We start from the raw sequence: 10,923 nt of genomic DNA, 5'->3' as shown, positions 1-10,923 counted from the left end.
GAGACCACCAAGGCAGGAAGGTGGCGGGTGGTGGTGGTGCATGGGAAGGCTGGAGCTGCTCAGAGGCAACTGATAGTGGGGAAATCATGGTCTGGAGGTGCAGCTGGAGCTTGACTGCACTGGTCTCTGACCTCCTTCAGTGAATATCATCAAACGGGAGACTGCTACTAGCAGGAGGGACGAATTTTCCTGCTGGGATTCGTAGGGTCACCCCCAGTGCTCTCTGTGGCCAGAGCCTAACATTCTGTTAGCTGGCTTAGGAGAAAGACTCACAAGGATCATCTCTAGTGTGACAAAGCAGAGCAAAGAAGGAGTAACTTGGACCTGACAGACGATACGTTGATAAATGTCACAATCGGTATCCAAAACCAACAACATATTTAGCCCCAAATGAACGGAGTGCTTCCCGTTAAGAGTGGGAACAAGGACAACAAAAAAGTTTCACATCACCGCTATTAGCTAACAGGGTACCACGGTCCTAGTCAATGTGATAAGAAAAGGGAAAACGAATACTGTATTAATAATATGCAGAGACTGTGATTGCCTACCTAGAAAACGCACGAGAATCCACTGAAAAAGCATTCTAATTAAGGAGAGGGGATATTAAGATGGCCGTATGCCCCAAAGTACACAAAACCAGTAAGCTTCCTACATGTCAGAAATAAGTAATTAGAAGACATAATGGGAAATACACAATTCATAGCAGCAATGAAACTAAAAAGACTGCCATGGACAAACTTAAGAATTATGCAAAAGCTATATAAAGCAAACTAAAAGGTGACTGAAGTACTCTGATTAAAAAGCAGAATCAATGGAAGAACATGAAGAACATGCTATATTTTGTGGCTGAGGACCCTCCATCTTCTCATGTTAATGAGATGTTAATTATTCTCATAGTAAACTATACGTCCTAAGAAATTCTAGTTAAAATTCAAGCCAGGGAATTTTTTTTAACTTGAAAACTTTGATTTTGAAGTTCTTATAGATGACAACATTTTCCAAAATATTTTCAAGAAATTTTGTAAAAGAAGAATAGTGAGGGGGGAATTAGTTCTAATCACACAAAAACAATTTCTAAATCTTTATAGCAGAATTAGCAACAACAGAATTTAGATCAATGGAAGAAATTTGAAGTGCAAGCGTGGACATTATATGGAAATTTAGTACGTGTTATTGCGAGGTATAACAATTGCTATATAAAAGTCGACTGTAATCCCAGCACTTTGGGAGGCCGATGAGGGCGGACCTGAGGTCAGGAGTTCAAGACCAGCGTGGCCAACATGGCAAAACCCCGTCTCTACTAAAAGTACAAATATTAGCCGGGCGTGGTGGCGGGCGCCTGTAATCCCAGCTACTCAGGAGGCTGAGGCAGGAGAAGCTTGAACCCAGGAGGCGGAGCTTGCAGTGAGCCGAGATCGCACCACTGCACTCCAGCCTGGGTGACAAGAGCGAGACTCCGTCTCAATAACAGCAATAACAACAACAACAACAACGTCGACCGTTTTGTTATGTGTGAGGAGGCTATACGGGTTACTGTCTAGAAAGGTTAGGATGAAAGAAAGGAATGCTAAGTTGTACCACGATACAATAAGAGAATGCACTTGCTAGGGTGGAGGAGTCTTCTTGCTATTATTTATTTGCAGGCTTCCTAGGGGCTGACCTCAAAGCAGGAGTCGATTTAAGGTCCCCGAATCTCAGATGAGAGGTGAAATGGGAGAGAGCGCTCTGTAGAGAAAGGATGAGGCGCAGTGACATGAGAGTAAGAGAAGTAAGAAGAGGATGTCATTATGGGAATGGTGGTTTGCAAAGTTAGATTACAATTAACAATAACTTTCCAGACTGTGTAGGAGAGAAATAATACACAAGAGAACTGATGTTGTGCACCCCAGATCCACTGATCATAAAGAAAAGGAAACACATCTTCAGTTCTCCATGGAGGTCGCTTGGTTCCCGGGTCCTTCCTCCACATCTAGATGACCACACAGGGTGCAAGCAATGTAGATGCGATGTACACTATAATAATGAAACGAACGCAAAGGAAAACTCACTAAGTGCTTACTCTAGGCCAGGCACTGAGCAAAGCAACTTCAGGTAGATGATCGGAAGAGGAAGCTGCAGAGGCAGCCGCTGGACAGAAATGCCTACGCTCTTAGGAGTCTTCTCCACAGGAGAGAAGGAGGGATACGAAGGTAATCCAGAATGATCGGATTCATCACAACAACAGGTAACAGTTATTAAGCGCTTACACTGGGCCTGGCTTTTAGGCTTATGGTCTCTTTCAAGCCTCACATGAGCAGCCCCACCTCTGGGAGCAGCGCCCCCGCATCCCTCAGGCTGTAGCCTGCGGTACTGTTTTCTGCCAGAAGAGGCACTGCCGGGCGGCGCCCGCCCATTCCCACAGCTCCGGGAAGACCCGGGCGGCGGAGGCTTAGCCCCCTCCCCTCCCGCTTCCTCCTCCTCCTCCTCCTCCCGGTCTGAGGGCGGCGGTCTCCGACTCAAGACCCTGGGGCTCCGGGTCTTCTCAGCAGCCGCCGCAGCAGCCGCGGCGACGTCACTGTCCTCGCGGCCTGGCACACAGCGCTCCGGCCGCCGAATGCCCGTGGACGCGCATCTCTTCCCAGAGTTCCTGCTTCCTGGGCCAGCCAAAGCCGCAGGTGAGAACGTCCGCGGTAGAGGTGACACCCAGGGCCTGCGGGTCTCAGAGGCCCGTGGCCTCCTCCTCTCCTCCTTGCCCAAGAAACCCCCACGGGGGCGCCTGCAGCGGGGACACCAAGTGCTCCCCGGAGCCCTGGGAGCACTTCTTCTGAGGCATGGAGCCCCTGCTCAGGTGCTTCTGAAAGTTCCTTTGTGGACCCCAGAAACCCCTAGGCAACTGTCTGCCCCGCCCCGCGCCCCCGCCGCCCCCCCGCCCCCGCAGTACCCCTCGGGCCCCCGACATCCCTGATGCGCATGCCCAGGGGCCCTGTGAGCTAGAAAGTAGCTGAGCTGGTGCAGTACCTGCTGGTTAAGAACCGGAAGACGGTGGCGATCAAAAGGGCAGACATGCTGAAGTATGTCATCAAAAGGTACAGGAGCTTCCTCCCTGAGATTTTCAAGAAAGCCTCTGACCTCCCCGGGTTAGTCTTTGGGTTCTATCTGAAGGAACTTGATCCAGCAGAGCACTCCTATGTCTTGATCAGAAAAATCGATCCTGCCCTGGTTTGGGGCCTGACAGGCGACCAGGGCACACCAAAGACCCGGCTCCTGATGATTACTCTGGACTCGATCTTCATGCAGGCCAGCTGTGTCCCCGAGGAGGTGGTCTGGGAGGTGTTGAGGGTGTTGGAGGCACATTTCGTCTAAAAAGCATTTCGTCTTTGGGGAGTCCATGAAGCTCATCACCAAAGCTAGTGTGCAGCAGGAGTATCTGGTGCACAAATAGGTGTCCCACAGCAATCCCACGCTCTAGGTATTCTTGTGGGGGCTCTCAAAGGAAACAAGACAGATGGAAGTCCCGGAGTTTGTGGCCAAAGTGAATGACACCCACCCCAGTTCCTTTCCGTGGCAGTAAATGAGGCATTGAGAGAAGAGGAGGAGATACCCCGTGCCCGAGATGGCAGCTGCCGTTGGTGACGTGACAAGTGCCAGTGTTAGTGCCAGTTCCAGTTCCAGGGCCTATGCCATGGCTGAAGCAAGCATCAGCACCAGCACCAATGCAAGTGCCAGTTGCCAGTGCCAGGGCTAGAGCCATGGCTGGAGCAAGTATCAGTACCTGGGACAGTGCCAGTGTGGTTGCAATCTCAGGCTAGTGTCAGGGACTCCTCCTGCCAGCAGTGAAGGCTGGGGCTGAGTCTTCACTTTGTTTTGCTGTGAGTAGTCAAAACGGCCCCACAGCAGTGGGTGCTGGGGTCCTGACTTTTCAAGAGTCGAGGGGTAGAGTGGGGTTAGGGAGAACCTGCCGCCCATGGTATCTGTGTTCCAGTTCTATTTGTCTTTCTCAGTGATTTAGCTTTCAATTTGCATACTGCAAAGTTTTGTTTGCCTTAATTAACTTTTTTTTATAATGATGATCAATTTACAGGAAATAAACTGGTTAAAACTACATGATGACAGAATCATATCAGAGTTGAAACAAACGCCATACCTAAGCATTTTTTTTCAAAATCCTTTGTTCCATAGACACTTGACTGAGTACTTAAGTTGAACATCTAGGTCTATGAATGACGTTGGTCAAATGTTTTATTGTTCTCTGTTTCGGTTTTAGCAGGAGAGATTTGCTGTTTCATAACAGAAATTGGGAGAGTATATCATTTTGTGCCTGTAACTTATTATAGCACTGGAATAAGCTGTTCTTTGGAAGTTTGAGAGACTTTACCAGTACAATCATTCCCCCCCCAAATATAAAAAGATAAAATAAAAAGCCGGTCAGTGTCTGTTGCACAAAATTACAACCGCTCTCTGCTTGTATTTGCCCAGTTCTCCAGAATGTAGGGAAAAATAAAAATTCAATGAATTAGACACCTTGCTCATCGACTCATTTATTCAACATACATTTACTGACTACCTACTATATGTGAGGCACTGTGCCGGGCGCTGGAGATACAGGAATGCACCAGACTCAGCCTCTGCCCCACATCTGAGAGTCTAGATGGGGCTGTCATGTAAGTAAATCAGCCAGATGTGGCAGTTTGATGTATTAATTGCCGGGATGAGGATAAGGACCAGGTGGTATGGGGGCCTGGAGGAGAGACACTTAACCCTGGGTGGTGGATGTCTGGGAACAAGGAGGGCTTCCTTGCAGTGAGATGCCATCTGAGATCTGAAGCACTGAAGGAGTAGTAAGTGCAGTGTGTCCCCGAGGCAGGGTATTGTGGGCATCGGGAGCATTCCATGTTCTTCAGTGGAACTGGAAGGTTAGAATTTGGGGAGACTGGGGAGAGATGATCTTGAGGTGGGGACCTGTACAGGAGCCAGGATCCTCAGTTGGTGGATTTCACAGCTGAGAGATTAAAAAATAATAATAATAAAGTAAACGTGTAGTGGAAAGTGACTCTTTGGAAAGCAGCTGCTCTTGGCTCTTGGATGAGCCAGAGAAAAGACTCCACCTGTGGCATGCCTAGAAGCTGTCCTGGACTCCTGTCCCTGTGCAGTTTCTACAGTGCATACAGCAGGTGCTTTACATTCAGCATCCGTAAGGAGTGATGGGCAAGGGGGTAAGTGTTGCACTCACCGGAGCTGATTCCCAGAAGCTGCTGAGCAGATGTTCGCCCCTGAAGCCTGGGAGAGACAGAGCTCAGTGGGTTATCTGACTACAGTTAGTTGTTGTTTTAAGAAACAAAGGCCTAGATGTTAGAATGGATAAGTTATCCTGTTTATACAGAGGGAAAACTGTTTGTAGGGGTGAAAGATAAGTCTAGACTAGCCTGGAGCGAAGCCAGGAAGAGCCTTGATGGCTCAAACCTGATTTTGGCTGGCCCAGAAAGCTATGGAGGTTTCCTGAGTAGGGAAGGATCTGACGAAGGCCAAACCGTGCCAAAATTACAGTGGCCAGCACCAGCGTGGTTTTCAAAGGACCAGTATTCTCCATGCCTTAGAATGGTCCTGGTGGGTATAGTGATCATAATAACTAGCCTAAAATTATCTTCAGTTCTTAGAGATTGACATGCATGTTTTACATCCCTGCCCATTGGCCTTGCAAAGCCTTTTTGTGCCCTTCGTCACAAACGCCGCGGGATCCTGGCACCAGTTCTCTCAGGGCCTACCCTAGGATATGTAGGATCCAGAGAATATTACACTGTAACCCCTCACTCGCATTCCTCTGCTGGCGTCAAGGAAAGGCTGGAGGTGGTGGTGGTGGTGGGGTGGTGCAGTGGGGGTGGGGGTATCATAATATGAAAACATGAAATCTGAGGTGAATGGGGAAAGGGTTTTGGAAGGGCTCTGTCTTAGTTTGGGGTGGGGATAGTTGGAGCTGATTATGTGTACCTCAATCTGAGGCCTTTCCCCAAAATCCCGAGCCGCCTGCTCTCCATTTGAAGCCAATAAACATTGTCAGTTATGAAGGGTATATGCATTTGGGCAGGGAGAGATGATATTTTTTCTGCATTGTTACACTGAATTGCCCTCCTCGAGGCCATAGCAAGATACCTGTGGAGAAAGCATTGTCTATAGGTCACAGTCCTAACAGGTACTTAGGAAGAAGCAATGCTGTCCCATGACTATAACCACATACGTGAGTCCAGATACGTATGTATGTCTTAAGCTCCTCTCCATCTCCAACAGCCAACCCTATCCCAACTAAATATCTTTCTCAAGAGGTGTAAAAAGATATTGACCCATAAAACCACCAAACACTTCCAGATTTATTTCAGTCTTAATGAGAGAGAAGCAAGAGAATGTGCCAGCAGGGAGGATGGGTCAGCCTCCTGTGGGAGTGGGTCCTTGAGAGTGTTGCTCTCCCCTGGGCATGCTGAGACACTAGAGCTGCCCAGCCTGCAAAGCTGAGGACCCCACTCTGGGATCACCCGTGGGACTCAGCTCCTCATTCAGAAAGTAAACAGATCAATGTAATTTGACGTGGGCCTCTATGAGGTCCTCCCACCCATTACTGTGTGTCTGAAAGGCCCGCCGTCTCTCCATTGACCTTGGCGATTGCTTGCGTTGCAATTTCTAACAGGTTAAAGGAACAAGTATGCTCCAACCCCCTTTGTAGAATTCTCCTGCTGATACTGTGTTGCAGCACATATGAAGGTCACCTCAGAAAGGCAAAAGAAAGAAAAAATGAAGCCCTCCTCTTATGAAAACGAACAATGCGTAGGTGGAGACGAGGTCGTCTGTTGCAAGGGCTCTCTGTCTTGCGGTGGGGTAGGGGGGCCTGGGAGCTCTTTGTCAGTATAGGGGTTAACGCCTTTTCTGAGATCCACAGATTCTTCCTCCACATGACCCTCCCGCCTCCGCATATAAACACTGCCCAGTTTTCCTCCGATATGAAGACCGTACGCATTGCTGGGGGAAGAGAGATGTTATTCCGTCGTCATTCCTGCACGTAAGTGCCTCACCAGGGTCAGAGCTGCCAGCTGTGGAAAACTCACCGTTGATTGGCCACAGCCCATTGCCACCAGGACCCAGGAACAAGCAGCGCTGCCTCGAGGAGGAGGGCGGACAGCCCAACAGGGCTAAGGAAGATGCTAGCTCTCTCCCTCCACAACCCCACCACCACCAAAGCTGACCACCCCCACTTCACCCGACGTGTTGAAGGTTACATCAAATGCCACAAAGCAAAAACAGTCAAGCGTGCCAGCATTTATTTCAGGCCTGGTGACTGGGACACTGTGGCGAGCAAGGGCATGGAGCAGCAGAAGGGGCTTGGTCACCGTTCATGGCTCATGGCTCGGTGTCTGTGGCTCCGGTGGTCTCAGATTCCGAGTGCCCGGTGTCCTCCCCTAGGGAGGAAAGCAGAGTGACAAGTGGACCCTCGGGAGCCCTGGGGATTTCTGGCTTGGCCTGAGGTTCTCTTGGTGGAACAGGAAGGGGAGGCGGATGGGCTTGGTGGTGAGCAGTGAGAGAGGCAGAGGCTGGCTCCGAAGGAGCTCTCACCTGAAACACTTGGTGAAACATGCCAGGGCTCTCTGGAACCGGCTCCTCCAAGACCCTCGCAGAAGAGCAGGTTCCCTGGGCAAGCCTGTGCCACCGGATGGTTCTTTCGTGGTGTCAGACACAGCCACCCATTCCTCAGGGTCTTTTTGCAGCCCTTTCACATTCTGAAAGACAGACTAAATAGCCAGATCCTAATGGTCCCTCCCATCCCTGGCTTCCTTCACCCCATCCAGCGACTGTTGTGTGCATTTCTGGCCCTCTTCCAGGGGCTGGGGATGCAGCAGTGACCTGCACAGACCAAAGCCCAGCCTCCTAGGGGACATTCCAGGACAATGGAGGGAAGCCAGACTCACCAGGTCAGCAGGTGGAAGGAAGGGAGTGAAGATCATGCTTCCAGGAGTATGTGATGTGCCAGTAGGGACCAACAGGACTTCAATGAAGACACCGGCGAAGCTCGTCACTCTGCCGGGTGCAAAGAGGCCGAGGGCCTGCCCCCTCCACGCCCCATTCAGCCCCTCTGCCCCTGCCCCATCGTCCCTCCCTCCTACGGCCTTGTGCTCCAGCAGGGGATACATTTCTGGTATGTCACATTCCGTCTGTTCCTGTGTTTCTTACTCCCACTCCTCCAATGTTTCTTTCCTTTGTTTCTTCCTCCTGGCCCTCCCAGCAGGCTCGCGTCACGTTTCTGCTTGCTGAGCAGAACAGCCCCGAGGGTCCTCCTCGAGAGAACGTGATGTGTAGAGGTCTTCTACAGGTAGCTCATTTTATTTGGCCATGAATGGTTCATTGCATGCCAAGGTCACACATGGTCCTAGTTTGCCATGAGTGGGACCATTCCGGTTTTAAAACTTAAAGGCCCCTGTCCCGGGAAAGCTCTCAGTCCCAGGGAAACTGGAACTACTTCATTCATGTGGACACTATTGTCACATTACTGTGCACTGTTTTTCTCACATTTAACAGTTGAACCTTATAGATGAAATTGTAAGAGTGATCCTGATACCTAAGACGTAGACATTTATGAGTAATCGATGTGTATTGAAGGCTCTGTATATCTTCATAGTGTGGAGGTAAATGCAGCATTATGTGTTTGCCCCTGAATACATATCCACTAAAAGCCTATGATTGGACCTCAGCCATCACATCTGCTCTTGGGGTGTCACACCAGAGTTCTAGATGGACCCAGAATTGCAGAGAGACAAGGTCAGGGGAAGGAGCCGGGAAAGAGGTTAACAAGACCACAGATGCTGCAGATGCGATTCACACGAAGATGTCCTTCCCACCAGCCAGGCCATCGCTGGCTTTGTAAGGTAATGAGATTAGCAATATTAGAGGTGTTGAAACACAGCCTGAGCGGTCACTTGTACCGTATGCTGCAGAGAGAAGGGTTCAAATGGTTTCAGACAGCCCTGTGATTCATAGGATTCGTGTGCAAATCAGAGGTAAAGAGCCCTTAGCTTTCATGTAAATACATAATTCCCTCTGATGTGTACAAAAATTCTCCCCAAAATCTTGTGAATTTCCAGGCAAGTGTTGTGAAATACTTAGAAACTCCTCCAAGAAGTGAGCAGGTCTCATTGTCTGTCCTATCTCCCTTTTCTCTCCTTGAATCTACTCCAGTTAGGTTTTCTCCTACACCACTCCACTGAAACTTAGGAGTTAATTGAACATGAACCAATGAACAAGTGACAGTAATGTTTCTTATAGTTGTATATGACTAGCTATGTGATTAAAATGACCAAACCGGCAAGTTGTGTTTAAATGCTTAATAAAAGCTAGGTTTAAATTGTTAACTTAAAAAATGAATAGAAATGAAGACCCAAATAACTACACTGTCATCTCCCAGCACAACTTTCATTCTCATATAAAGAAACTCATTTTCTGAGTAGGAAGGCTGTTCCAAACTGCTGGAAATTCCCAGGAAGAAAGGCCCAGGTTTTATGGCGCTTCCACCTGTTTCCTTGTAGACGCAGCCAACTGCCACCAGGTGGCAGAACAAGATGAGAAAACTGTGCCCCACGGAGTCCCTGAGCCCCTTCTGCTGCAGTTTTTGAGTGAGTTTTCTCAGGGGCTGGAATCAGTCCTGGGGAACCATCCCAAGGTTCTGCTCTCTTAAGCTGTTCCAGGGTGCACCCAGGGCCTGGTCCAGGGTTTCTAACGTCTATGATGACGCTTAAGGCAGTGACATCGATCAGCAGGGCCTCTGGGCTAGGAGACCCAGTTCACCTCCTCATTAGTAACCCTGGGATGTGGTAGGAGGTGGCTTTAGGCAGGATGAAGGGCCAGTTGTACCTGTCAGTATGTCAGGGTAGTGACATCTGTGATTCTGCAGGGACATTTGGACAGCAGGGAATCAGAAACGCCAGAAAGTGAGGGCCCGCAACACAAAACCTTGCCAACTACTGTGGACTGAATTGCGTTCCCCCACCCTGCAATTAATATATTGAAGCCCTGACCCCTAATGGGACTGTATCTGGAGCTAGAGGCTTTAGGAGGCAATTAAGGTTAAATGAGGTCATAAGGGTGGAGCCCTGCTCCGACAGGGTTAGTGTCCTTATGAGAAGAGACGCCACAGAGCTCATTGTATCTGTCAGTATCTCGAGGTAGTGACAACTGTGCTTCTGCAGGGACATTTGGGCAGCAGGGATGTCTCTTCTTCTCTGCACTGCATGCACCCAGGAAAGGCCATGTGACGTCTTAGCAAGAAGGAGGCAAACCATGAGGAGAGCCTTCAGCAGAAACCAAATCGGCCAGCACCTTGATCTTGGACTTTCCAGCTGGCAGAACTGTGAGAAAATAAATGTCTGTTGTTTAAGTCACCCAGCCTGTGGTATTTTGTTATGACAGCCCGAGCGGACTAATACACCAACCTAGCGATGTTTCAAAGAAACGAGTCCCGGGCTGGCCCAGGAAGCCAGGCTGCTCAGTCCCCGAAGCCTGATGGCAGGTGAGGTGGACAACCCTGTTGTCCCACCCAGTAACATTTCCTTTTTTTTTCCCGAATCTCCTTTGAGAAAATAAGCTGCCTCTGTGCAACTGCCTTGAATGGACCCAGAGTTCTGCAAAGAGTCAGGGAGGGGCTGTGAGTGATGGTGATAAGACCGGCCCCGCACCACCCTGTGGATGGATGGGATTTATATCGAGAAAGGCTACGATGTCAGCCCCCAGCTTTATACCATGTCTCCCTCAACTGAGATTAAACAAGTGTGTAGGGATTCAAGGAAAAGTTGGTTTTTTAATTTGGAGTGGGTGTTACAGGGAGTAGGGATCAACTGGATTTTGCCAGCCCTGAGATTGAACTGGATAAATTACAGGTAAATTATATGTGTGAAAGCACTGGGTACATGAGAG

The 10,923-nt window shown here is 49.3% G+C and overlaps 2 protein-coding genes and 2 long non-coding RNA genes across 6 annotated transcripts in view; 3 read left to right on the top strand and 1 right to left on the bottom strand.

The window, feature by feature from the left end:
* The first annotated feature begins 2,376 nt into the window (after window positions 1-2,376).
* DMRTC1 (DMRT like family C1) overlaps window positions 2,377-10,923 on the top strand; it is a 71,664-nt gene continuing 63,117 nt past the window's right edge. Inside the window, exon 1 of one of the 2 annotated variants that reach the window (XM_054472231.1) lies at window positions 2,377-2,654. In XM_054472231.1, coding sequence (XP_054328206.1) covers window positions 2,594-2,654 — 61 coding nt within the window. In that variant the 5' untranslated portion in view covers window positions 2,377-2,593. The remainder of the gene's footprint in view (window positions 2,655-10,923) is intronic. The other variant, XM_054472226.1, reaches the window with a different exon arrangement.
* LOC134738998 (uncharacterized) lies at window positions 2,724-4,495 on the top strand. The gene is made up of 2 exons (XR_010125352.1): window positions 2,724-3,065; window positions 3,180-4,495. It is a non-coding gene; the product is annotated as an uncharacterized LOC134738998 (long non-coding RNA).
* LOC129024931 (protein FAM236A-like) lies at window positions 7,262-8,173 on the bottom strand. Of its 2 annotated transcripts, none has more exons than XM_054472236.1 (3): window positions 7,929-8,173; window positions 7,576-7,739; window positions 7,262-7,421 (listed from the first exon to the last, which is right to left on the bottom strand). In XM_054472236.1, the coding sequence occupies exons 1-3, from the start codon at window positions 8,148-8,150 to the stop codon at window positions 7,394-7,396; spliced, it is 414 nt and encodes a 137-aa protein (XP_054328211.1). In that variant the 5' UTR covers window positions 8,151-8,173; the 3' UTR covers window positions 7,262-7,393. The 2 variants fall into 2 exon arrangements, with proteins under 2 accessions (XP_054328211.1, XP_054328210.1); XM_054472235.1 differs by having other exon boundaries at window positions 7,576-7,751; window positions 7,929-8,155.
* LOC129024932 (uncharacterized) lies at window positions 8,103-10,317 on the top strand. Its single transcript, XR_008497136.2, has 3 exons — window positions 8,103-8,882; window positions 9,540-9,626; window positions 10,200-10,317. It is a non-coding gene; the product is annotated as an uncharacterized LOC129024932 (long non-coding RNA).

This window comes from Pongo pygmaeus, chromosome X (genome assembly GCF_028885625.2).
Source record: "Pongo pygmaeus isolate AG05252 chromosome X, NHGRI_mPonPyg2-v2.0_pri, whole genome shotgun sequence".
In the NCBI taxonomy this organism is placed as follows: Eukaryota; Metazoa; Chordata; class Mammalia; order Primates; family Hominidae; genus Pongo; species Pongo pygmaeus.
Note: the sequence above shows the minus strand (reverse complement) of the source record. Positions and strands in the feature narration are given on the sequence as shown.

Excerpts from the sequence above, each read along its gene's own strand:
- LOC129024931 (XM_054472235.1), bottom strand. The coding sequence starts at position 8,150 with ATGTATCCCCTGCTGGAGCACAAGGCCGTAGGAGGGAGGGACGATGGG. Across the intron at positions 7,752-7,928 it reads TCCTTCCACCTGCTGACCTG|TCTGTCTTTCAGAATGTGAA; the intron begins GTGAGTCTGGCT and ends CTGGCTATTTAG. Across the intron at positions 7,422-7,575 it reads TGTTTCACCAAGTGTTTCAG|GGGAGGACACCGGGCACTCG; the intron begins GTGAGAGCTCCT and ends TTTCCTCCCTAG.